General features: G+C 39.7%; 1 protein-coding gene across 20 annotated transcripts in view; it reads right to left on the reverse strand.

Moving 5' to 3' along the window:
- fred (friend of echinoid) overlaps positions 1–23254 on the reverse strand; it is a 149640-nt gene that overhangs the window by 40602 nt on the left and 85784 nt on the right. For all 20 annotated transcript variants that reach the window (XM_089465026.1, XM_089465024.1, XM_089465025.1 and 17 more), the window contains 2 exons: positions 3466–3726; positions 1860–2056 (listed from right to left, as the gene is read on the reverse strand). In XM_089465026.1, the coding sequence (XP_089321152.1) occupies positions 1860–2056; positions 3466–3726 (458 nt within the window). The remainder of the gene's footprint in view (positions 1–1859; positions 2057–3465; positions 3727–23254) is intronic.

Raw genomic sequence — 23254 nt, forward strand, 5'->3', positions numbered from 1 at the left:
TTGTCATTGTCAAAGCGCTGAGATTTGTCTCTGATTAAATTACATTCTTTATTATGTAGTATTTGATTATATTTAAAGAGCATTAGCTGCTGATTGTGACTTAAGCTTTACTTTTTTCGGTGACATTTTTCGCCTTTCTCTTGGGTAGTTGTTTTGGCTTTTGGTTTCGTGGCTGTGCCAAATAGCAAGGACTATAAATATTTGTTACGCTGACGTTGTAAGAGCGCTGCATGTGTCACACACACATACAAACACTCGCGTATCCGTGTGTTGCTGTTGTTGTTGTTTGTCTACTTTCGCGTCTACAAATCCAGCGTGTGGCATAAAAATGACTGCAATTTATGTTTTCCTATGAATATATTTGCGCGCTCCACATACACACACACATACTTATATAGAGATTGTCGTTTCCCGTCGAGCTACTTCAGTGGCTTGAGGTGCTGAGGCTATAAGTCCTAACTGTTACTCTATTTGATTGCATAAATTTTATGCAGATTTCATTTGTTGTCATTTTTAGTGATTTTTATTAAATGCAACTAACTTGACGAGTTTATTACGCATACGCCGCGTGTGCCGCTGTATGAAATTTAATAATGTTGAAATGGTAAATCGGTTATAATGGTTGCCATGCTCGCACAGACACGCACACCCACACACACACACACATAAATAGTTCCCCTAAAGACTTGTCAGCTAATATAACAGCTTGAGTCTTGAGTCGCCTTCGTTGCCGCAGGAGCAGCTTTTCCCGGGCTCTCGTGGAAACCAATAACTAACAATCAACTATATGTGTGTATGTGTCTGTGTGGGTGTGTGTGTGGGACAGCCAGACACTTTATGGGTCTGACATGTGCGCGGCTTTTGGGTCACGTTGATCATGCGACAACTGGACAGGCAACATTTGTACAACAAACTGCAGCATTTAATTACAAAAACTGACACAGAGCAACAGCAGCAAAAAATTGAAAATAAAAGAGAGAGGAAACAGATAGACAGAGAAAGGGAGAGAAGAGCGACTGCAAGAGAAAGTGCAGTGCCACGCACTTGAAGTGGCAAGCAATGAGTAATGGTAGCTGGAACTAACCAGAGCTTAAGCTTTGGCTTTTTGAAATTTTCTACAGAGACTCAGATTGATATTTGGTTAGGATTGGAAACAATCATGTGGACAAAAGTTTTATTATAATTGAAGAAAGGGATATAAAAATTGACTGTGAAAAGTCGATTACTAAATAAACATATTTGTTTGAACTTTTGAAAAATATTTGGATGCAATTCTTAGGTCTAGTCTATCAATACATTTGCAGATAGTAAATGAATTTTATTTAATGAATTAATTTTAGGTTATCCTAAGGATTGTTACTATATATGTGGTTCAGAGTATAATAAACTATATGGCTCTTGAATAAAACTACAATTATTTTACTTAATATTTGTACTGAAACTGATAGCCAAAGCTGAGTAAATTCGTTTTCTTATAACGTATATAACCGAGATTATCTATATATTAAACAATTCCCCTTCAAAATTTCTTGCGTTTCCTATATATAGATGTTCTTTGCCTGCTGCTCTATACGAAATCTATTGATACACTTTCTGAATCTGTTTCTGGCACACGTACAAGCATATATCATCGGGGAAACGTAAATATGGTTCACTTCATAACAAAAAGCCACAACAAAATTGGTAAGAGCCACCAAAAGTGGAAAGGAAGAAAGAAAACCCGTTTTAGTATTGCTGGACAGGTCATAAATTTCGGGGTCTATGGCAGACAGTTCTTTCTTACTATTCCAGCGCTTCTTTTGGCTCCATTTCGAAAGCTCCCCCTGTGAGCGCCCAATTGCCCCCCGTTCGGTACTTACAGTTGACGTTCAGCGTTACGCTGGTCTCCAGCGTGTGGCCCTCGGGCATGGCACGATTCCAAACGACGCATATGTACTTGGCACCGTCGTCCGCCCGTCTGGGCAGTATCTGCAGCGTCGCATTCGTGTAGTGGTTCTTGGAGCCGCCCTTCAGCGCGTACGACTGCAATGGCACTTTGCTGCCCTCTCGAAACCAGCTGCAACATATAAAGAAGTGAGACGGAGTGAGTCAGTGAGAAAGAGAGAGAGGGAGAGGGCGACAGCGATTTAGTGCCGAAAAAAAGAGAAGAAGGCATGTGCCGGCTGGGATTATTAATGAAGGCGAGCAGTTAAGTGATTTACTTGCCGCCGGATGTGCTTAAACTGTCGCTGACCACAACGTCGACGACAGCTGTGGGCCCAACAAAAAAAAAAAAAAAAAAAAAATGTTTTTATGAAAAAAGAAAGTATTTAAAAAATATAAATATATTTTTTATCGGCAAATCGAAATTAAAATACGCTTGCAGAGAGCTTAAAACGGAGTTAAGTTAACAGCTGACCTTAATGATAAGTTTGTCTGCTACATTGCGTATACGCAGTGTGCATAGCTGCTGCTTCTGTAAGCAACGCTGCAGCTATAATAGTTACTCTCTCCTGGTATTACAGTTTCACCCATTAGCTCTGATCTAAATCTGTCGCTGTAACTGTATGCAGTGCTCTGATATAGTGATATATGTACTGTTCTCCTGTATCTCTCGTTTACTGTAATACATTGTAATGTTAAGCATCTGCAGTGTAGATTAACTAAGATGTGCACACTGTAATATTGTAATATAACAATACTGTTAAATTGGTTAACTCGTATAGTGTTATACAGCTTTACTTTGCTATAGTCTATATTGCTATAGTCTATAGTGCAATGCTGTCATACTGTAATAACTATTATATATTACTGTCTTACTCTAATATATCTATACTGTTTTAACATTATGATGTATTCGTGTTCTGTTATACAGTTACCCTTTTGTACTGTTATACTGATAAATGGTTAAACTCTAACATTATTATAATGTTAAACTTAGTATACTGTTGAGCTGGTATACTCTTATATTGTTAAGCTCTTATACATAATGCTACTGTTATATACTGTTACCGAGTTATGTTAATATAATCGACTGTTTAGCTGTTATACTCTATTTTTAAATACCTTACTGCTTTCCTGTTAAAATGTCGTACTAATTCAATGTTATACTGATAAAGTGTTAGATTGTTATACTGAACTTAAATAGACTTTTAGCACATTAATATGTTATTCTTATATTCTTATATTCGACATTCTGTTATACTGTAATACTCTAATAATTCCCTACATCTATACTGATATATCTCACTGATTGCTAATCAGACTGATACATAAATCACAGTAGCTGCTTTATATACTCTTATCCATCAGAAAGTCTCATTAGACAAACATAGTCTGTTACTTTACTCCTTATACAAATCAGATAAATAAGTTAACTACGCTCACTCTGCAAGCGTATTCCCCCTCGCCAAAAATAAAAAGCAACGCAATTTCGTCCCCTCTAAATACAAGTAATATGAACTTTCATTAATTATGCGCTCTTACGTTATCGTGGGATCCGGTGAGCCGCCAATGCTGCTGCAGGTCAGCTCGAGTGGCTTCTCCTCGGTGGCCACCGCAATGTTCCCGGGCGTCACCATTGGCGGATGTGGGGCCGTTAGCACTGTCACGTTGTAAAACTCCTGATGCACATCGGCCCCGGTGCCTTTGGCCTTGATGCGGCACTCGAACCGTCCATTGTCCCGATTGTAGGAGGTGTTCTTAATTTGCAGATCGTAAATGCCGTGACCCGGCCGAAAGTCAAGTCTGCAAGTGGATGAAAGCACAAAAAAGAGACAAGTGAATACATAGACAATGAATGAAAGAGAGAGAGAGAGAGAGAGAGAGAGAGAGAGAGGGAATGCAGTGAATTAAGGGGCGATTTATAGGGCGTAAAGCAGAAGCGAGAACAAAATATTTTCCACTTTATGTAAATTAACTGCCGCCATACTTTGTTAATTTACAACGCTATAAATAGATAGGGTATATATGGTGTGTATTATTTTATTACATAAACATATTTGAACTAAATAAATTGTTATCGTTCAGTGTTTTGCTTTTGTATGAGAATAAACATAACTTTTATGGAATTTCGAATTGAACTTTGTTGATGTTATGTACAGGATGTCATAGATGTGATATATATGAATGGCTTATATATAGTTAGTAGATATATTGAGATTAAGCAGTCTAAAACTTATGTATGAAATAATTAGCCGACAAAAAGCTAACCATTTCAGCTTGATAGTCTTCATATATGATGATATATTTCAGTTTTAGAAAGATTTAAGTAACATGAGTACAAAAGTCAAGTCAACTACCCTAAGGCTTAATTATTTAGCCTTAGAGTCTTAGTGCATTATAATTCTAACCTAAATAATATCTCTAAGACTATTAAATATTTTCCACCTAAACATATCCTTGGCCATATTAGAATTTATTTCCATTTATGAATCTCAATAGAAATATTTAAAAAAATAAAAATATTTTTTCACCCTCTACAAACTCTCAAAAAATATTTAAAAATATTTCATATTATTTTTAATTTAGCTAATAATGAAAAGTCCTTGAAGAGTATTCTTAGCTATACTTGGAATATTTCTATTTATGTACGAATCTATTTAAGTCATTCGAAACCAAATAGCAGCGGAGCGCATCTCGGAGTCAACAATCGCAGTTCTCTTCATTAAAAGTGGCTTGGCTCGGCCCTTGCCATGTTTTGCGCGTATCCTGCCTGCTGTTACCTTCGTCCAGTTTTGTGCACTTGTTTCCTTTTGTTGCTTTTGTGGCTTTTGCTTTTTTGTTTTCTCTTTCCCTCTTCATTTCTTCCTGTTGTTTGTTTGTTTATTTTATGCTCTGGCTTTTGTGTAAAACATTTCGGTTTTCGTGTGGCTTAGACGGAGTTTAGCACGAGGCCGCGAAATAAAATGAAAAATGCTCATGGCAAATTAAGCGTCGAACTCATTTTTGTGAATTTATTAGCTTAATTTTCGGGGGACCAGCTTCTGCTGCTTCTTATTCCTGTGCTTATTCCACGGTTGCCATAGGCCCAGCGCATTACATTTTGATTAATTTAGTACATATATTTTTTATTTTTTGTTAGCTGGCTCTGGCAGTTGCTACCTGCCAATGAAATCGAGACGCTGAAGACACTTAACAAAATATGGAATGCAAATGGAAAAATAAACAAATATATATATTGGCATTAGCAGAATAATAAATATACAAAATAAACAGATAAAAATATAAGTAAAAAATTAAAAATAAATTTTTAAAATATATTGTACTAACAATTTACAAATTAAAAAAATATTTGTATACTTAATAATTATAAAATATAAATAAGTAATTATTAAATATAATTATTGCATTTAACAATTTTAATAAGTGAAATATAAAGCATATAAATATAGAGTAAATATTGAAATATAGAGGAAATATAGACAGACATTTATATATTTCAGCAGTTTTTAAAAACTAAATATATTTTGAATTATTTGATTTACAAGATGTAAATTTTCAAATTATCTGAGCAGATATGAAATCAAAATATAGTTAAATATTAAATTTAAGAGGTCATTCAGGTAGGCTGTAAACCAAAATTATTTTCCATTTGATTTTTGATATCTTATCTCCTCAATCAAACTTTATGTATGAATATTAAACTCAGCCACACTTATTTGAGAAAGGAAATATATAATATAGATAAACAGGTAAATATATATATAATATTGGGAATTATTTCTGAAGTCCTACTCCACTCCAATCGCAGCTCAATTCACCTGAAGCTCTGGCATTGCAATCACCCTTCAACTAAGTCTTTTTAAAAGTATTTTTAATCATGTTAAAAATATTACACGCAAATGCTCGCAATGTGTTTTCAGTTTCAAGTCTACCCAGTTGCAGCTCACACTTTTTCGCTGAGTGTAGCGCTCAGGCGAAACTCAATCAAGCGTAATAGCTCGAAATTGTTGAATACTTTGTGGGTCTGTCGCGTATTTCAAGGAAATGCTTTTAGTGCCTAGTCCAAAAGGTGCTGCAGCTCTGCTGGCTTCCACCTCCGGCCTGCCACGCCCAGCCCCACTCAACTTCATCAACGTCATCGTCATTTATTTAGCCCAGCCGCCGCAATGCTTTGTGTTTAAGTTTTAATTTCTCTTGATGAGATTTTTTCTCTGTTGCAACCACAAACGTTGTAGACATTCAGCGGCGACGTGTGTGTGTGCGTGCATGCGTGTGTGTGAGCTGGGGGTATATAAATCATGCACTCGACATTATTAAAGTAGATCTTATAAACTTCTTGAGTGCATATGCATGCAGACGAGGGCAGAGCGAGAAACTTTTTAAATAAAATTTCAATTTTGATAACTTTTATGGCAAAGTCGACTTGCTGGCAGCCATCGGCAGAGGGAAGGGGAGGGGAAGGGTGGGGGACGGCTGTGCGAAACCACACACACATGTGCCGTTGTTCAGCCAAATGCGGCGCACTTCCGTTTCTGCTAGCTCAAATAGCATTTCGGTTGTGCTCTGTTTTTGCAGTCTTACAGCTGCTGGGCCCAAGGAAATGGCTGCATTTTTACCGTTGCCAGAGATTTCCCTTCATTTCGTATGCCCGGTACATATAAAATGCCTAAATAAGGGTATAATGATGCTTGCACAGAATGTGGGTCAAAGGCAAAGCGAAGGGAAGCTAGCCGACAATGCAATGCGCTTGATTAGATATCCTCTATGTATAAAATGGTTTGTATAAGACGTTTCATTGTTATCGATAACTTCTTGGAAAGATTACTTAAGCTACAGAATCAGCTATACCTGATTCTGAAACAGTATCAAAATACGGATTTAAAAAATAAATCGTGTATAACATTGTCATATACATATGTGTATAAACTTCACTTGTTATCGATACATTTATAATTCTATATATTACGGTATATATTACGGTAGTTGCTAAGTATTCTGCAAGAAACGCATTTCGATTTCACCTACGCCTCCAAGTTATAGCTACCTATCGGCATAACGTAGGTAGAAGACCGTTACCGGTTATCGATTATTTTATGTTTTATGTTATGTTTTAAGAAATCGATTACTATCGATATTGCAGTAAGACAGAAAGTTTTCAGGGACATAACATTTACCATAACATTTTAAGGAACGATATGTATCGATAAGTATAAGTTCGATTTATTACTATTGACATTTAAAGTTTATTTAATATTATTTTGAATATAGAATTAATATCAGAATAGATCACATCAAGGTAAATATTTCATTTTAAAGAGCTTTCAACTTCAGGGTATTTCTTAGTCGAGCAGCTTCATCTGACATACCCTTACTTGATTTTCCTGCCGTTGCATTTCCGGCTGTGACTTTTACGAGGCTGCATCTTGAGTTTTGTATCGCAACGGTACATATATAAATGTGTATGTATGTGTGTGTGTGTGTGCCAAGTGGTGGAGCTCAAGCGAAGCACATAATTGCCTCTGCCTCAGCCTCTGCTTCAGTCTCAGTCTAAGTCTCAGTCTCAGTCTCGGTCTCAGTCTCAGGCTCCTTCTGCGCCTCAGTCGCAGCTGGTGCTGCCGCAGCATGTCCTTCGCCCGGGCAGGACCAAAAAGGAATTTCTAATGTGAAAATAAGTGCTGCCTCCGTTATTATGTTGCATCGTCGCAGGACTTATGCAAAACAGTCGCAGAATTGTTATGCAAATTGCAGCCAATTACATGGCAAATGCCTGCCTGCCTGCCTGCCTGCGAGCCATGCCCATCCGCTCGCCCGCTCACCCCACACAGCATAACTCTCAATAAGTACTCGTACATAAGTGAAGTTTCCTTTGCTTCCTTTGCACTCATTGAGCAACTACACTGAAGCACACAATTTGCGGGCTCTGATTGATTTCGAGCATGTGGGAAACTCGCTTGAAATATTTACGACTCGAGAAATTGCTTAACTTTATGCAGAAAAAGACGTTAATGTAGGCAATCATCCCATATTAGTTGCTGATAAGTGACATTAGCGATGCATATTGAATTAATTCTATATTCCTTTGCCATTAACATTATCATTGAGGAGTTGCTTGATGTTGTTTCTTGTCTTTGGTACTTGCAGTTGATATACAGCCACTTCGAACTGCTGCTGCATAGCGATAAAGCAGCTCGTTGCATCGTGATATAAAATGTACAGCAGTCTCTCAGAGCTCTTCGACTGATCATAGACTGTGAAATAAAAGTCAGGATTCATAAAGTGTATAGAAGAAAGGATGAACTTTGTAGAAACTGTCTGAGAAATCTAAGTGGAGATCTTAGTGTAACGCTTGAGACAGAGAGAAAGAGTTTAGGAGAAGATCTTATGATTTTTTGGCATAGGTCAAGTCAAAGAAAGCAGAGACAGGGATATCAAAGTTCAGTTAAAGCACATAGAAGGTGTATAACAATTGATGGCAAGGTAAACCCCAGGGAGAGAGGAAGTTTTTTAATCAACAGTAAGCTGTTTTGGGCTATATAAAAAGTCGGGCTATGTAAGAGTTCGAATCAAGCTTTTTTAAAGCATTCGCATATGCAACGGATGCTTGGGTGTAGGCCACTTCAATTTTATAGATAGCTACAATTCCCAGCTGGCCTCTTCCCCTGCTCCCCCTCACCACCTGCCCCACCATCTCATCTTGTCTCTTGCTGCTCCTTGCTACCCTTGCAGCCTGAGGCATGCCACGGCGCCACGGCTAACTGTAACTAAAGCGCGCGTCTGCTCGTTAGCGCAGACCTAAACTACTCGAATAGCTGGCAGATTATGTTATTATCGGTATTATTATCGAGTGCCGGGTCGGCAGACGGCACAGGCGAGCGGGCTGAAGGGCGGCGCAGCGGTGCGCAGGTGGCCACAGCATGGCTGTATATTCTTCTACTTCACATTATGCAATTGGGCGAATTGAATGAGGCAGGGAGCGGGTTCGGCTGGCTTGTGTGCGTTTGCCGTTCGCAGGCCAAAGCGCCGTCTCATAAAAAATAATAAACTTTTTCCTCTCACTGTGGCTGCCATCACTCTGGAGAAAGTTTAAAAAGCGCGCGCCAAAATTGACGCGTGGCAAGGACTCGAGACTCGCTGCGGCCCCCAGCCACGGCAGCTCCTACAGCATGTCAACGATGTGCGTTATGTGCGGATAATTGACTTTTAAAATGTGTGTGTGATATCACAACAACAACGAGGACAGCGCGCAGCTGCAAAAAGGGTCGCTGCGTATAATTAAACGGCATATTGTCACGCATCCTTGCAGCAGGACACCAACGAGGGGAGCAGCACCCGCAGAGGGTCCGAGCGCCTGCCCGCTCAAGGACAAACACGGTTTGGGTTTTGTTTACCCAAATTTGGTTGTTTTTTTTTATTCCTTGTTGCCGTCGAACAAATGGTGCATGCAAGGATATGTGACGAGCAAGGAATGAGAGAGGAGTAGGAAGAAAGAAAGAGAAAGGTAGCTGGGAAGCGGAAGCCTTGAAATTTCAAAATCTGTTTAAGAAATTGAAATTAACTTGGAATTTGATTAAAGCAAACTGAAAAGTCGGGTGTGAACGACTGGCAGATATCCTTCAGCTGTTAGACAATGCTGAAAAGTGAAATTATATATATTTTTGTATACTTTAAGAAAATCTAGTTAAAAAATACAGGACATGCAGATCCCAATCGATTCGGTTGTTGATCGTAATAAAGGATAATAAAGCTATTTAAAATCTTATAAAACCAATATGCCTTGAATTCCCTACGAATTTGGGCATTAAAAATGTACAGCTTAAAGAGAAACGTAAAGGGGATTAAAGATTAACGACTAATGGTGTTAAAAATAAAATGAATGAACATAAAAAAAAAAAAAACAAAAACAAAAATATATATATATATAAAAGAGAAAAATCCATTTAATATTCAATCTTGAAGGAAATGTTCCTTTATGAATGAATAAAGATTTCGAAAGTTAAGATTTAACCTATAGCAAAGCTTTGCAATATGGTAATAAGATCTTGGTAGTAATGTAAAAGCTTAACTGGATTTGTCTAACTGTATCTACACAAATCCAGCTCGAATTCATTATAGACATTAGCAGATCTAAATCAGATCTAATGCCGTATCTGTCTTATCCTTATCAATAATTTTGCAACAGTACAGTGAAGCAAATATCACCGTTAATCATCCCCAAACTATCGCTAAGCACACAAACTACAGGCAGCTAATAAAGCTGTTAGGGCAGGTCATAAAGAAAAGCTGCCAAATAGTTTCCCACAAGCGCGCACACACACAAACACACCCACACACAGCGCTGATCAAGTTAAGCTGGCTTTACTGTGTTTACACCATAATCGAGTGACTTTTGGTCCTTATCGTTTAGTAAGACCACAGAGCGGGAATGATATGATTAGGATTTGACGGCTCATGCCCTGACCTACAACAATCGATTACGGATGAAGATGGTAGCGCCAGGGGGAGAGCAAGAGATGAAACACGAAAACAAGCGAAGCAAATGATGAAACAACCAACTCGACGCGACGGCCTCAGCATTCATCAAGTTATTCACACAATTTCCGCTCAATTGTAGGTCCCCACGTCCGTCATGTTCCTGCCCCTGGGGCATTGTGTTCTCCAGTGTCCCGCTGTCCCGTTGTCCGGTTGTCCGGTTGTCCAGTTGTTCAGTGGTTTTCTCGACTGGTCCAAAATGCCGCTGCCAGTGACTTATTTATGCAAATGACCATAACAAATGAGGCGCACACAGACAAAGAGGGACGACTGGGGTGTTGGCCAATGTAGGGGCTTGAATGCCAACCGTATTGTGGAAAGCGATTAATTTGGAGCTGGGACACTGTCTCAGTCGCAGTCACAGTCGCCGTCGCAGTCAACGTCACAGTCACAGTCACAGTTGGCATTGGAGTCAGAAACACAGACGCGACGCCATTATAAAGGGCTGAGCGCCCGAGGCCAAACGGCAGGCACTGAGGCCGAGGGGGGGGAAATGGGAAAGAGTCGAGAGTGTAGAGTGGGAGACAGAGACAGGGAGCGTGAGAGCGGGAGGAAGGCGCGTTGTGACATTAGAGATGTTCAGCATATTGCTCAATCGTGTCAGGGCAAAGAGTGCCGTAAAAATAGTGATGTCAATCAAAACTATCGAAATTTATTTCACTTGCAATCATGCGGTTCAAATGAAAATCAGTTTACGAAAAATTGTTGGTAAAGTCAATAAATGCTGTGAATTAATATGGTATAAATTTATATTCTTACTTATTTATTTTTTCTATAAAAAAATATGGTTTTCTTATTACATAATATATATGTAAGTATATGTTATATATCGCTTGTATATATACGCAAACTAATTATTCAATATATATTTAATATATATGTTAAGCAAAATTGGTTCATATACCCTATCCTATTATACATATCACATATCACTGATCCGATGAAACACTAATAACAGCAACCCATCTCTAGCAACTATTGCAGAGAGCTAATTACATTTCATGCTTGACATACACATATATCTATGCACATGCATATGGAGAAATTAATAGCAAACCTAGTTTACCGATATATGCATTTACATACATACATACATATGTTTCTCTTATCTGACCATCTCTAGCTATCGATGGCCTGGATGGAGGCATTCAGCGTCTGCTCATTATGGAAACATGTTGCTAACATTTGTTATGCAAAGGCGACAGACATTCATGCCAGGCGAGAGTAGGGTGCCAGCGGGTGACAGAGTGTGAGGGAGAGCGAGCGAGATAGTTGGATGTATCTATATCCATCATGCTTATTGGTATATGAGTTCTTCTCACTCTGTCTCTCTCGCCCTCTTCTAGCTCCTTCCATCGAACCACTTTCATTCAAGCTATTTATTTGAGTTTCGCTTGTGGAAAATTTCTATAAATGCCTTAGCCAGTGCCATGCCCCTGCCCCCTGCCTCCTGCCCAGGCAGCTCCCATAGCAAATTTGCTGCCGTATTTGGCTTTATCTGTACTTCCCTTTCAAGCCCCAATACTCTTCCCGCCCACTCTTTGATGTTATCTTCTTTATGCCAGCACAAATTCAATGAAATGTGTGTATAGCTATGTGTATGTGAGTGTGTCTGTGTGTGTCCTTGCTAAACTATTTACGTGTTTGCGCGAGGCCTTTCGCAACAGTTTTCTCTGCTGCTTTTTGCTTCTTGTGTGGGTCGCTCTTTAACGGTAAAAGTGTATGTGTGTGTGTGTGAGTGACAGAAAAGGCAACAGCAACAACAACAGCGGCAGCAGTAGCAGCAGCTGCTGCATGTCAACACACAAATGTGTTATCCTTGACAGAGGTTTCGCTCTTCTTCTTCAACATTTTTCCTCGTTTTTTTTGTGTCACTGTCAGCAGCAGGTGTCGGAGGCAAGGACAAAGGTCAAAGCCGATGTGAGCGCAACACTCGCAACATTCACTAATCAAATGTTTGCCCGTGCGCTAATCAAATTGTTTGCTTTTGCATCTGTTAAGTGCAAATGCAGTACAGGCTGTGCGCGTGACGTCACTCCAAATCCAATTCAGATAAATAGCGTGTGAAAGAGTGAAAGAGGGAGAGAAAGAGATATGCAGAGCGTGCGATGTGTTGCAGTACGAGAATGAAAAGAATTTGCATAGCCTCTTGCTATTCACCATGAACTGCCACCACATTTTGGCAGATGTATCCTGAATAAATTTTAGTACAAATAGAATTATAGCTATAACAACAGTCTATTTCTATTTATAATATAAATACAAAAATGTTTAGGTACATTTGTTAATTGCGTACATTTACTAATTCCTATTGGTACACAATTCCTTTTGGTACACAATCCATGTCCAGGTGGCAGCCATGTTGACATGCATTCGCATAAACGCATTTGCATATGTCAGCATGCATGAGCGCGCCATCTTGTGTGTGCGTACAAGAGCATTAAATGCATTGAAAACACAAACAAAAACAACAACAGTACACTTGATCAGCGCCCAATTGCAAATGAGCTGGGCTGCCATGGTTATTGGCTTAGCATACGGCGTCCCTTTCGCTCCTTCGCCTATGCTAAATATAGGCGGCCAACATGGTGATCTGCTTAGTTTTGAATTGGACTCACTACTAGTGGCATCCCTTTCACTCTCACGCTAAATTTAACAAAGCGGCCATGCTGTAAAAACACTCCGCTATCAGACGTCTTTCCAATTAGAAAGTTGATGCTTCTTAAAGTATATTCAATAAATTAAGCAGTTCCTTTTGTTGTTGCTGTGCACGTAAAGTGTTTTGGCGCATTCTGGAAAAGTCTTGGAATGACTTTTCACATATAGATACTATTAGTGCTTATGTGAATGGCACCGATTGGAAAGGGAATTTTTGACGTGCAATGCATCAATTCTATTTGCAAAGCGTCTTATGTAGGATTGTGTGTGAGTGAGAGGGAGAAAGAGGGAGATATAGAGTGTATGGCTCATGCATATTTTGCCTGTCACTGATTTCTCAATAGATTTCACAGTGGAATATGCATAAATCATAAATCGTGGCTGCTTCGGTTCGGGTATTAAGCAAAAGTCAGAAAAACCGTCAGTGGCATACCCACACACACACACACATGCATATGTGGATATGTACATATAGATACGCTGTCAGCTGTGCTTGCGGTTTATGCAACTCTTTTCGAATCCTTTTTCCTTGTTTTTTGTCTTCTGTCAGTTTTTATTTGCAGCAGTAAAATTTTTGTGCTGTGTTGTCACCGCAGTCAAAATGACTGTGAAAAATAAATGTTAATATGCCAAGACATTGGAGAGCGTAGAGAAACGTGTGGTCTCTGATAAGACTGTGTATATACACTCACACCCTCACACACACACAAAGATAGCACGTTTCGCATGTGCGAAACGGACAAGCACAAGCTAGCTGGCCCTCTCTTTCTCCCTCCCTTCCATTCCCTTGCTTTTCTATTTGGCGTAATATACATAATAAAAGCAACGGCTACTTACTCAACTACCTCTTGCCACACTCCACACTCCACACTCCGCACTCTTTCGCACACTCGCATACTCTTCCCAGCAACATTCTTCTGCTCTCATTCTCTCTCGCACACTTCTTCGACCACGTCACATAAGTTATAATCTGTGCGAAAGAAATTGCAGCGCGTCGCGTGTTACGCCAAATTTACGACCAAAGCGCGCTCCTCGCACTTTCGCTGCCCTTCTCTGTCACACTTTCAATATTGTTGCGGCCGCATATTTACGAGTTGTATACACATGTGTGCATATTTATAGGGACAGCGCCAGATATTATAAATTTGTTAAGATGCTTGTATTTATTTACTTTTAGTTTTTATGGCTATGTCAATTTAGATTATTTAGCTACATCTATAATAATATATGTTGCTAATAACTTGTTCAGTCAGCCAGCTAGCCAGAGGGGACTGTTTCTTTCTATTACAGTTCTTTTGAACTTTGATGCTTGGCTTTGTTCTTCCTCTCGCCTCTCTTTTTCCTCTCGCGCTCACTCTCTCACTGTCCGTCTGCTATATTTTGCATATTTTTGTGGGATTCAGCAGTTTTCTGCAGCTTGTGCATAAATATGATGTTGATTTTTATGATTTTTACGATTTTTATAATGTTTCATTATGTTTCGTTTTACGACTCTGTCGGGACACATGGTTGCGCCATATACGATATAGCACACACACACACATACACATACACGACTATATGCGGATGCGGATGCGAATGCGGATACACAATGCACTCAACTTCGTTTCTCTTCTAATTTATGGTCTCTCCCACTCCCGTTTCCACTCTCATTCCCACTTCTATCCCTACACCCTCACCCCCACCCTCTGCTCCTCTCGCTTGCTCTTGTGCTGCTGTTATCTGCTTTTGGGCCTGTGCTTAACAGTTGTAACACTCGGTGTCCCGCTTTACACATTTTATGTGCGCTCAAAAGCCAATTTTGTAGAGATTTTGGTAACGGGAGCCCCGTTGAGGCAACTTGCGCCCCATTATAAGCGCATAATCTTTACAAAACACACACACACACGCACACATACACACATAGCCTAGACAACGAGTCTAAAAATGAAATGGCTAAGACCTCTGTCGCTGACCCTGACCTCGCCCCCTTAGCCCCTGCTACCACAAATTTTCTAAGCTGCTGTCCATGTCTTCTTCTGCTTCCTCGCCGCTAAACACTATTCTATGCTGTGGCATGCTTTTAGATAATTTTGCGCTTGGCTAGCGCATTACAGTGAAACTTCGCTAGAACTAAACTTTTGGTTTTGAAAGAGAATTCTTTATTAACTTCAAAGTGATTGGAATTTCCAGGGTGGCAAAAATTGTTAAAGACAATGCAAAGTTTGATAACGAGTTGGAATTTGTGGGTGTTGGTGTGTGAGTGTGTGTGTAAGTAAGCGTGCATGTGTATGTACTTGTGTGTATTGAAGAATTTAGCATGCCTAAAGGTACAAAAAATTACAGCTTGTAATAAAAAGCATGCAGTTAGGGATGAGAGGAATTTTGTTTTTAGCATGAGAAGAAAATAGTATAATATGAAGTAAGGAGGACATATTCCAATATATACGATCATTTCGTAACTTTTTTAAATCATTTTGCATTAGCCAATCTTCACTGTAGCATCTCAAAAGAGCCTACGATGCCATTCTAGCCATGTCCGCCCGTTCTCGGTTCTGCAGCTCTCGTTTGACGGTGCCCGGAGCTTGGTAGCCGGTACCGGTACCGGTACCGGTTCCGGTTCACTCTTCGGTCACTTTAAAGTGCGCGCCTGGACAGCAGTTGAAGCCGAAGTTCGTCTAATTTCTTTCTTTCGCCTTACAAATGAGTTTCAGCCCAAGCGTCAAGGCTCCCCAGGGAGGGCGACAGCAAGAGGGGAGGCGGACAAGCGACGAGTTTGGTCGTTCAGTTCTATTGCCTGCTTTATGACAGTTTCATAGACTTTTTATGTTTATGCGCTGGGCGTTTAGTGACGCAGCTATTGCGCCACAGCGAGCAGCGGCTGGGGGCGTGGCAGTGGAGGAGGAGGTGGAGGTGGTAGGGGCTGGTTGGATGGTAGATGTGGGACATTTCATATTTGCGTTTCTTATCTGCACGTAATTAAGGCAATGGACAGAAAACCGGCTGGTGGCTGGCTCCTTGGAGGCCTTTGCGCAGTTTTCTAATCATCATCGCCATCAGCACAAAGAGAGAACCAAATGGAGAGGGGGCGGCAGGGGGAGAGTGTATGTGTGTGTGTGTGTGTGTGTGTGGGCGTGCCAGCCCTTAACCCTAGGCAGCCAAAAGTGGCCGTCTTGATGCCTTTTGGGGCAATCGTCTGCCAAAACTATTTGCCTTTGCCCAATGCTCGCGGGAGCAATAATGTCTGCCACTCGGCAACAGCAGCAGTAGCAACAGCAGCAGTAGCAGTAGCAGCTGCCATGCCACGCCCCCTCAACCCCCGCATGGCCTTCTGTTCAGCGCCCCCTTTTGCGGCATCCTCATCATCATTGTTTGTGCCAGCCTGTATTTATTTCCCTTTGCTCCAGCTCGTCATGTTGTTGTTGTTGTTGCTGTTGTTGCTCTTACTGTTGTTGTAACTCAACCAGTTCTCAACATATTTGCACCTGCGGCTGTTTGAGTTGACTCCCACTACCTCTCCCCCTCTCTCTCTCTCTTTTTTGCACTCTTTCCCTGATTGGTAACAGCTTACATTTAGCAGTTAACAGATTTTTGCTGTTGATTTTGCGTTGAATTTTTAATTAAGCGTCTGCTGCTTCTTCATACATTCATTCCACTCTGTCGACGCTCTCAACACATTTTGACAGTGTTGCAAAGGGATTTTGTGAGCAACATTCACTGTCTGCTTATTTGTGATGCGATACTGAAGCTTTGTTAAAATTCTGTAAAATCTAAACAAAATTTTCTTCTGCTTATACGAAGAGCAACATTTAACACTGGTTTTCTCGGAGTTGCAAAATGATTTAGATTCAAAAATAAACAAGTAAGAAAGCTCCAGTCGAGACTGCTCGACTAGGAGATACCCTGAACCCTCCAAGCTGATATTCTAATCATTCTGCACTTCTTTTATGCACACATACATACACATCCATCCACACGCACGCATAAGCCTGCGCTCTGCTAACTGCGCAGTAAGCAGCGACTGCGCTTGGGCTGCGCTGCAGTGTGGGCAATATTATGAGAATTTATTTGTTAAATAATTTCTTTTGTAGACATACGATCTTAATGAAACTTTTAGAGCGTAATCATATGGTGAATATGTGTGTATATTCCAAAGCCCAAGTCTCTAGTATTTGAAATACGCTTTTTTCAAAAGTGAGGGTGAGGGGGTGAATTTAAGGGTGGGAGGTAATTTTTAACAAAAACCGAAATTATATAAATTGCATATAAGCATACATTAAAAATTTGGAGACTCTAGCAATAAGGGTGTAGAAGATATAATTTTATAACTGGTTTTCGATAAGGTTTTTTATCGATAAAAAAAGATCGGGATGAGTTATCGATTTTTAATGATAAACTTGATATGCGCGCTGTAATTACGGACATTTAAAAAAAAATTTGAAGTCTCTAGCTCTTATATCTTCTGAAATCGACGCGTTCATACATACGGACGGACGGACGGACGGACGGACGGACGGACGGACGGACGGACGGACGGACGGACAGACAGACGGACAGGGCCAAATCAACTCAGCTCGTCGCCCTGATCAAGAATATATATACTTTGTGGGGTCTGCCACGCCTCCTTCTGCCTGTTACATACTTTTAACAAAACCATTATACCCTGATTTCCCATTTTCAATGGGTTCAGGGTATAAAAATCGTAAAAACGCAAAAGGCATACAAACTGTTTCTATATATAAATAATATATTTTTTAAATATCATTCCGTGATAACTGTTATAAGTATTGTATACTCATTCAAATAATGAACTGGGTATATTGGTTTTGTGTAATTAGAATATATACTTATCAGTCTCTTCTTCTGATATATTTCCAGTATTTTCACAATACGAAACATATTTTTAAAGGGATTTAACTTCATTTATGTAAATCAAGTAAAATTTTTGAAGTTGGACTTAATCAAATTTTAACGACTAAAGTCTAGCTTAGGTTCTTCCTCAATAAGGCTCTTTGCTCATAAAGCAGTTTCATATATATTAAGCTGCTATATCAATTTAATGCTTATCGAGCATTCCAATTTATTTTGTAATTTTAACAAATATGTAATACACAAAAATACTTTCTTATAATTCGATTTTTATTGTTATTTGTGTTCATGGTTTTAAGAACCTTTAAACACAGTGAAAGCATTTATCAATTTATTAGCTTCAGTAGAACTTTAGCCAAGTTTTATGCTGTCGACATTTTTCTTCTGGCTTTTCTAAGTTTTCCCCGCTTGCCTCAATTAAAGCAACTGAAGCACAAAGAGCTGCGCTTCGCTCAATTAAATTTACAGTTTAAAATTAATTTAATTTTTTTTTTGCTTTTCAGCTTCAGCTTCTCGTTTTACTTTTTTTCTGTTTTTGGCCGCTGCTGCTGCTGCTGCTGCTGCTGTATTATATCATTATCAAGCGAGTTGTTGCTATCAAATTTTGCGTGCTGCATTTTAATGAGCACTCACTCCAGTCTCCCTCTTCTCTTACGCTTTGCCCCTCTCTACTCTCTCCGTCTCATTCACTCTTTCGTTTTATCTCCTTCCCTTCATCTCCTTCTCTGATAACTGCCCGCATTTTGGCCGCATTTAGTTTTGGCATTCGCTTCGGTTAATGAGCTCGTCTCCATCCCCATTGATTCGCCTTTAAACTAGTTTGGCTTTAAGCTCAGGCACACCTAAATACACATTCACCCACACACTCACACACTCACACTCGTACATGAGCTTTTTTTGTTGTTTTTTGTAGGTCTCTCGAATGTCCTTAAGCCAATTTTGATAAGCGAGAGTGATATTTTGTGCGGGTATTTTGTGTGCTACAATCTCTGCCTCTATATGTATGTTTGTGTGTGTGTGTGTGTGTGTGTATGCAGGTGTATTGCTATTTCTGTGTGTGTGTGTGTGTGCTGGCAACGCCTGCTACTCATTGTCTGTCAATGCTCTGGGCTGGGGCAAAAAAAGAAAAAAAAAAACGAAGCAAAAAATATTTCTACATTAAAGGTGACAGCGGCAGACGTTGACAACGTTTATGCCGCTCGCCGCCCGCTGCACGCTGCCCGCTGCTCGCTGCTCGCTGTCAGGACGATACAGGAAACAAACAAAGCAGCGGCAGCAGCAGCGGCAGCAGCAGTGTAAACATTCAAAATGGGCGGCCTGCCAATGTGGGCGTGGCGTGCTGTTCGCGCTGTGCGTGTGTTTATTTTGTCGTAAATTGATTTTAACGGTGAATGACAAGCAACAGCAACAACAACAACAACAGCAACAACAAAGGCAGCCAACAAGCAGCAAGAAGCACGCGCCACATTTTCTCCCCTCCATTTTTTTGTTCACCATTTAAAAATGTATTTAAAAAATAATGCAGAGACAGTGGCAGGTATGTGAGTGTGCGTGTAGGTGTGTGTGTGTGTGTGGCTGGGTGTATTCATTTTATGATTAGAAAAATTATTACATAAAATTTATGTTAGTTGCACAAGCGACAAGAAGAAAGTTTATGGCCATCAGCAAGCTGTAAGAGCGGGACAGATAGAGAGAGAGAGAGAGAGAGAATGCGAGAGGCGACAGGTGCGATTGAGGAGACAGGTGAGGCGACAGTTGGCAGAGGCCCCGGGCGAGGCAACTGTCAGACAGCAGCTACAGAGCCGAGCAGACAATGGCCATCAGCCGATGTGAGCACTATGCGAGGACGCAGAGATATCCTTGAAGGAATCATAATACAACAGTCTCTGAGAGAAGACAGGCAAGCATAGGAAGAGAAGAAGAAAAGAACACAAGCATTGCTTTGACTCTACTTGCTGCTCTTTGCTTTTGAAAGCAATATGCGTAGTCTTTTCGAAATCGATATATATCGATAAGTAGCTAGGCTATGAGATATGGTATGCATCAACAATTTCTCAGTCATTCTCCCTCTCCCTCTCCCTCTCTTTGTCGCTTTCTCCCTTACTCCCTTTCCATCTACCTTTCTGAATTTATAATGGAGGCATCCTTAATTTCTATATCTCTCTCTGTCTTTGTACCTCTCTTTCTCTCTCCCCATCTCCCTCTCCGAATTCAAGAGTCTCTATCTCTTTCTCTCTAGAATTCTCAGATAAGCTCGTGAAACTGAGTTAAGAATTAGTTAAAATCGGAGCTAAATGGAAAGTAATATTCATTCTCTATTTTCTCTAGAAGTTCATCACTTTCTCCATATTTCTTCACATATGTCATTCGATTTATTCATAAAACATAATCGCTCAAGCTTTACTATATTCGAGTATACCTCAGTTGAGCCCCGTACAGGGTATCTAAAGCGGCAGCTAACAAGAGAAGAAGAAGCTCCCAAAAGACTGTTAATGGCTTCCTTTCAAGGCTGCCATGTCCTGCTGCTGCTCCTGCTGCTGTTGTTGCTCCTGCTGCTGCTTCTTCTACAACTCCTCGAGCTGTATTGCTGTGTGTGCTTCAAAGTTAGCTAAACTGTGTGTTGCGGCAACCGCAAATAGCAGCAGCAGCAACAACAAGCTTAATAAATGTCGACACAAAAGCTGGAGCTGAGCAGGCAAAGCATAGGTGTGCGCGTGTGCGTGTGTGTGTAGGTGTGTAGGTGTATGCGCCTGTGGAGTTGAGGCTGTCTTGCAACATGTTAAGCAGGTGTTTCAAAATCACTTACGCTAAAACATAACAGCAACAGCAACGACAGCGGCAGCAGCGGCAAAGGCAGCGGCAGCAGCAGCGGCAAAGGCAACAAAGACGCCAGCTGAGCAGCTGAAACACAAATGTTGTCAAACTGGCTGCCGGCTAAAACAGCAACAACAACAAACTCAGAAACAAACAACCACCACAACAACAACAGCAATTTATAAACAATAACAACAATGAATAAACAACAACAGCGAGTGAAGCAAATAAACATCAAAATTTGCGTTGACATCAAATGCAGCACGCGGCGTATGCGTAATTTTGCATTTACAACAATAACAACAACAACAACGATTGCCTGTGGCACGGCGTGAGGTCCACTGAGGCATGCAACTTGAGCTAATTTTATAAATAGTAATTAACAAAATTTATATAAATATTTCATTAGTTTGTCGAACTCAAAGTTTCGTGATGAATATTTAAAGCAAACTTTTGACATTGTTGATATTTTTGGCGTGAGCTAGCTGAGGAAAGGGAATTCTAAAGAGTTGCATATAAGCAAATTCTATGGTCTTCTTAACGTCTATTGGTAGATATACGGCAGTTGGAGCAACGGGAGTTTTATGGGAGAAGCAATGCAGTCGGAAAAGTCTTGAAATTCCAGTTGAATTTTGGAAACTGATAACCATACTAACTATTAGTAGGATATATTTTTATTCAAATATATAATTACAACGGATTTTTTATTCATTTATTAGCTGCCGAATAATTATGAGCTTTAATTAATTGCCTATAAAATTAAAGACCCTTACATTAATATTTAAATACTAAAGGCTAAAATTACCCTCCATTTTTATTAATTTATTATTTTGTTGTAATTCTACTTCTACTATTTAATAAATTGTTGGTTTTTTTTTATTTATTTGATTTATTTGTTTTTTATTATCATTTTATTTAATTTATTTATATATTATTATTTTGCTGTAATTCTACTATTATATTATATGCAAACATTTTTGTATTTATTTAATTTTTTTATTTATTATTACTTTTATTTTATTATTTTTATTTTATTTATTTATTTATTTATTTATTTTTTTCAATGAATCGCAATATTAAATATTAAATTATTATTTTGCTTTAATTTTTCTATTGCATTATATAAAAAAAATTGTTTTTTATTTATTCAATTTAATTTTATTAATTTATTATATTTTATTATTATATATTATTTTTTATTTTATTTATATATATATATTATTATTATTTTTTTTTTATTAATTTATTTTTTTATTTTATTTTATTTATGTTTTTTTTCAATGAATCGCAATATTTAATATTAAATTAAATTAAAAATATCGATAATGTACTATGTGCTCCTCTATTTATTTATAAAGGACTCTTTGCAATATAATTCCACTCCTGTTCCGATTCCTTTTCCTACTCTATATAAATTGTATATAACTGCTAAGAAGACAGCATATCATAACACATAATATGTAAAGTGATATAATTCTGGGAATTATTTTCAGCTCAGAAGCGACTCTAATCAATTTTATATTTGAGTTAGCTCACTTTAAATTGGCCTTACGCCTGCTCCTTCAGCAGAGCTTGAATAAACATCAATATGGCCTTATTAAATACTCTAATATGCAGTCCAAATTAATCAAAGCGGACTGCCTTTCCGTCTAGCTGTGCGCTGACTGTGCCAGCTCGTATTTTGATTTGCTGTGAAGTGCATGTGGCTCATAATGCATAAGCGAGGCATGTGCCCGGGCATAAAGTGCAGTTGCAAAAATACAACTGAATAATTCATAAAGTGGAGCAGAGACCGGGACGGAGCAGGAGCAGAAGCAAGAGCAGGAGCTGGAGCCAGAGGGGGAGCTGTGGTTGAGGTTGAGGTTGAGGTGGAGCCAACTGCCAACTGCTTCCTGTTCGCCTCTCCCTCTCCCTCTCTCACTCCCCCTCTCGCCTGCTGTGTGGCTGCGTCTGTGGTGCGGCAAGGGATGGCGGCCGGAAGTACACGTTGACAAGTCGCACTTCGTACAGCGGACAACTTCCGGCGTCGGCGTCGCCTTCACTCCTGCAGCTCCCACAGCTGCTGCTGCTGCTGCCTTTTGCGGTCGCTCGTGAAACTTTATGAACTCCACATGAGGTCGGCCTGGGCTACCAGCCCAGCGGCACTTGTTATTGTTGCGTATTTGCATAGAAGGTCACTTGTTCCAGTTGTTGTGGCCCAAGCGCGCGCGTGTGTGTGCGCCGTGTTTGTTGGCTTAAGCCAACTTTAAATTAAGCTTAGTGGCTAAAATTAATTTACGCCTGGTCATGCTGTAAAACAAGGACACAGCAAAGGCAGCTGGAACAACAACAAGAGCAACACATGCTGCTGTATGTGGAGCAGCAGCAATAGCAATGGGAATAGATACACAGATACACATGCACTTAGAGACACGCATGTAAAGATAAAATTAGCGCAAACATAGATACATTTAGCTGCATTCGAGGTATTTGAGCCATCTAC

The sequence above is a fragment of the Drosophila arizonae genome, chromosome 3 (assembly GCF_054131065.1).
Source record: "Drosophila arizonae isolate 15081-1271.41 chromosome 3, UAZ_ARI_1.0, whole genome shotgun sequence".
In the NCBI taxonomy this organism is placed as follows: domain Eukaryota; kingdom Metazoa; phylum Arthropoda; class Insecta; order Diptera; family Drosophilidae; genus Drosophila; species Drosophila arizonae.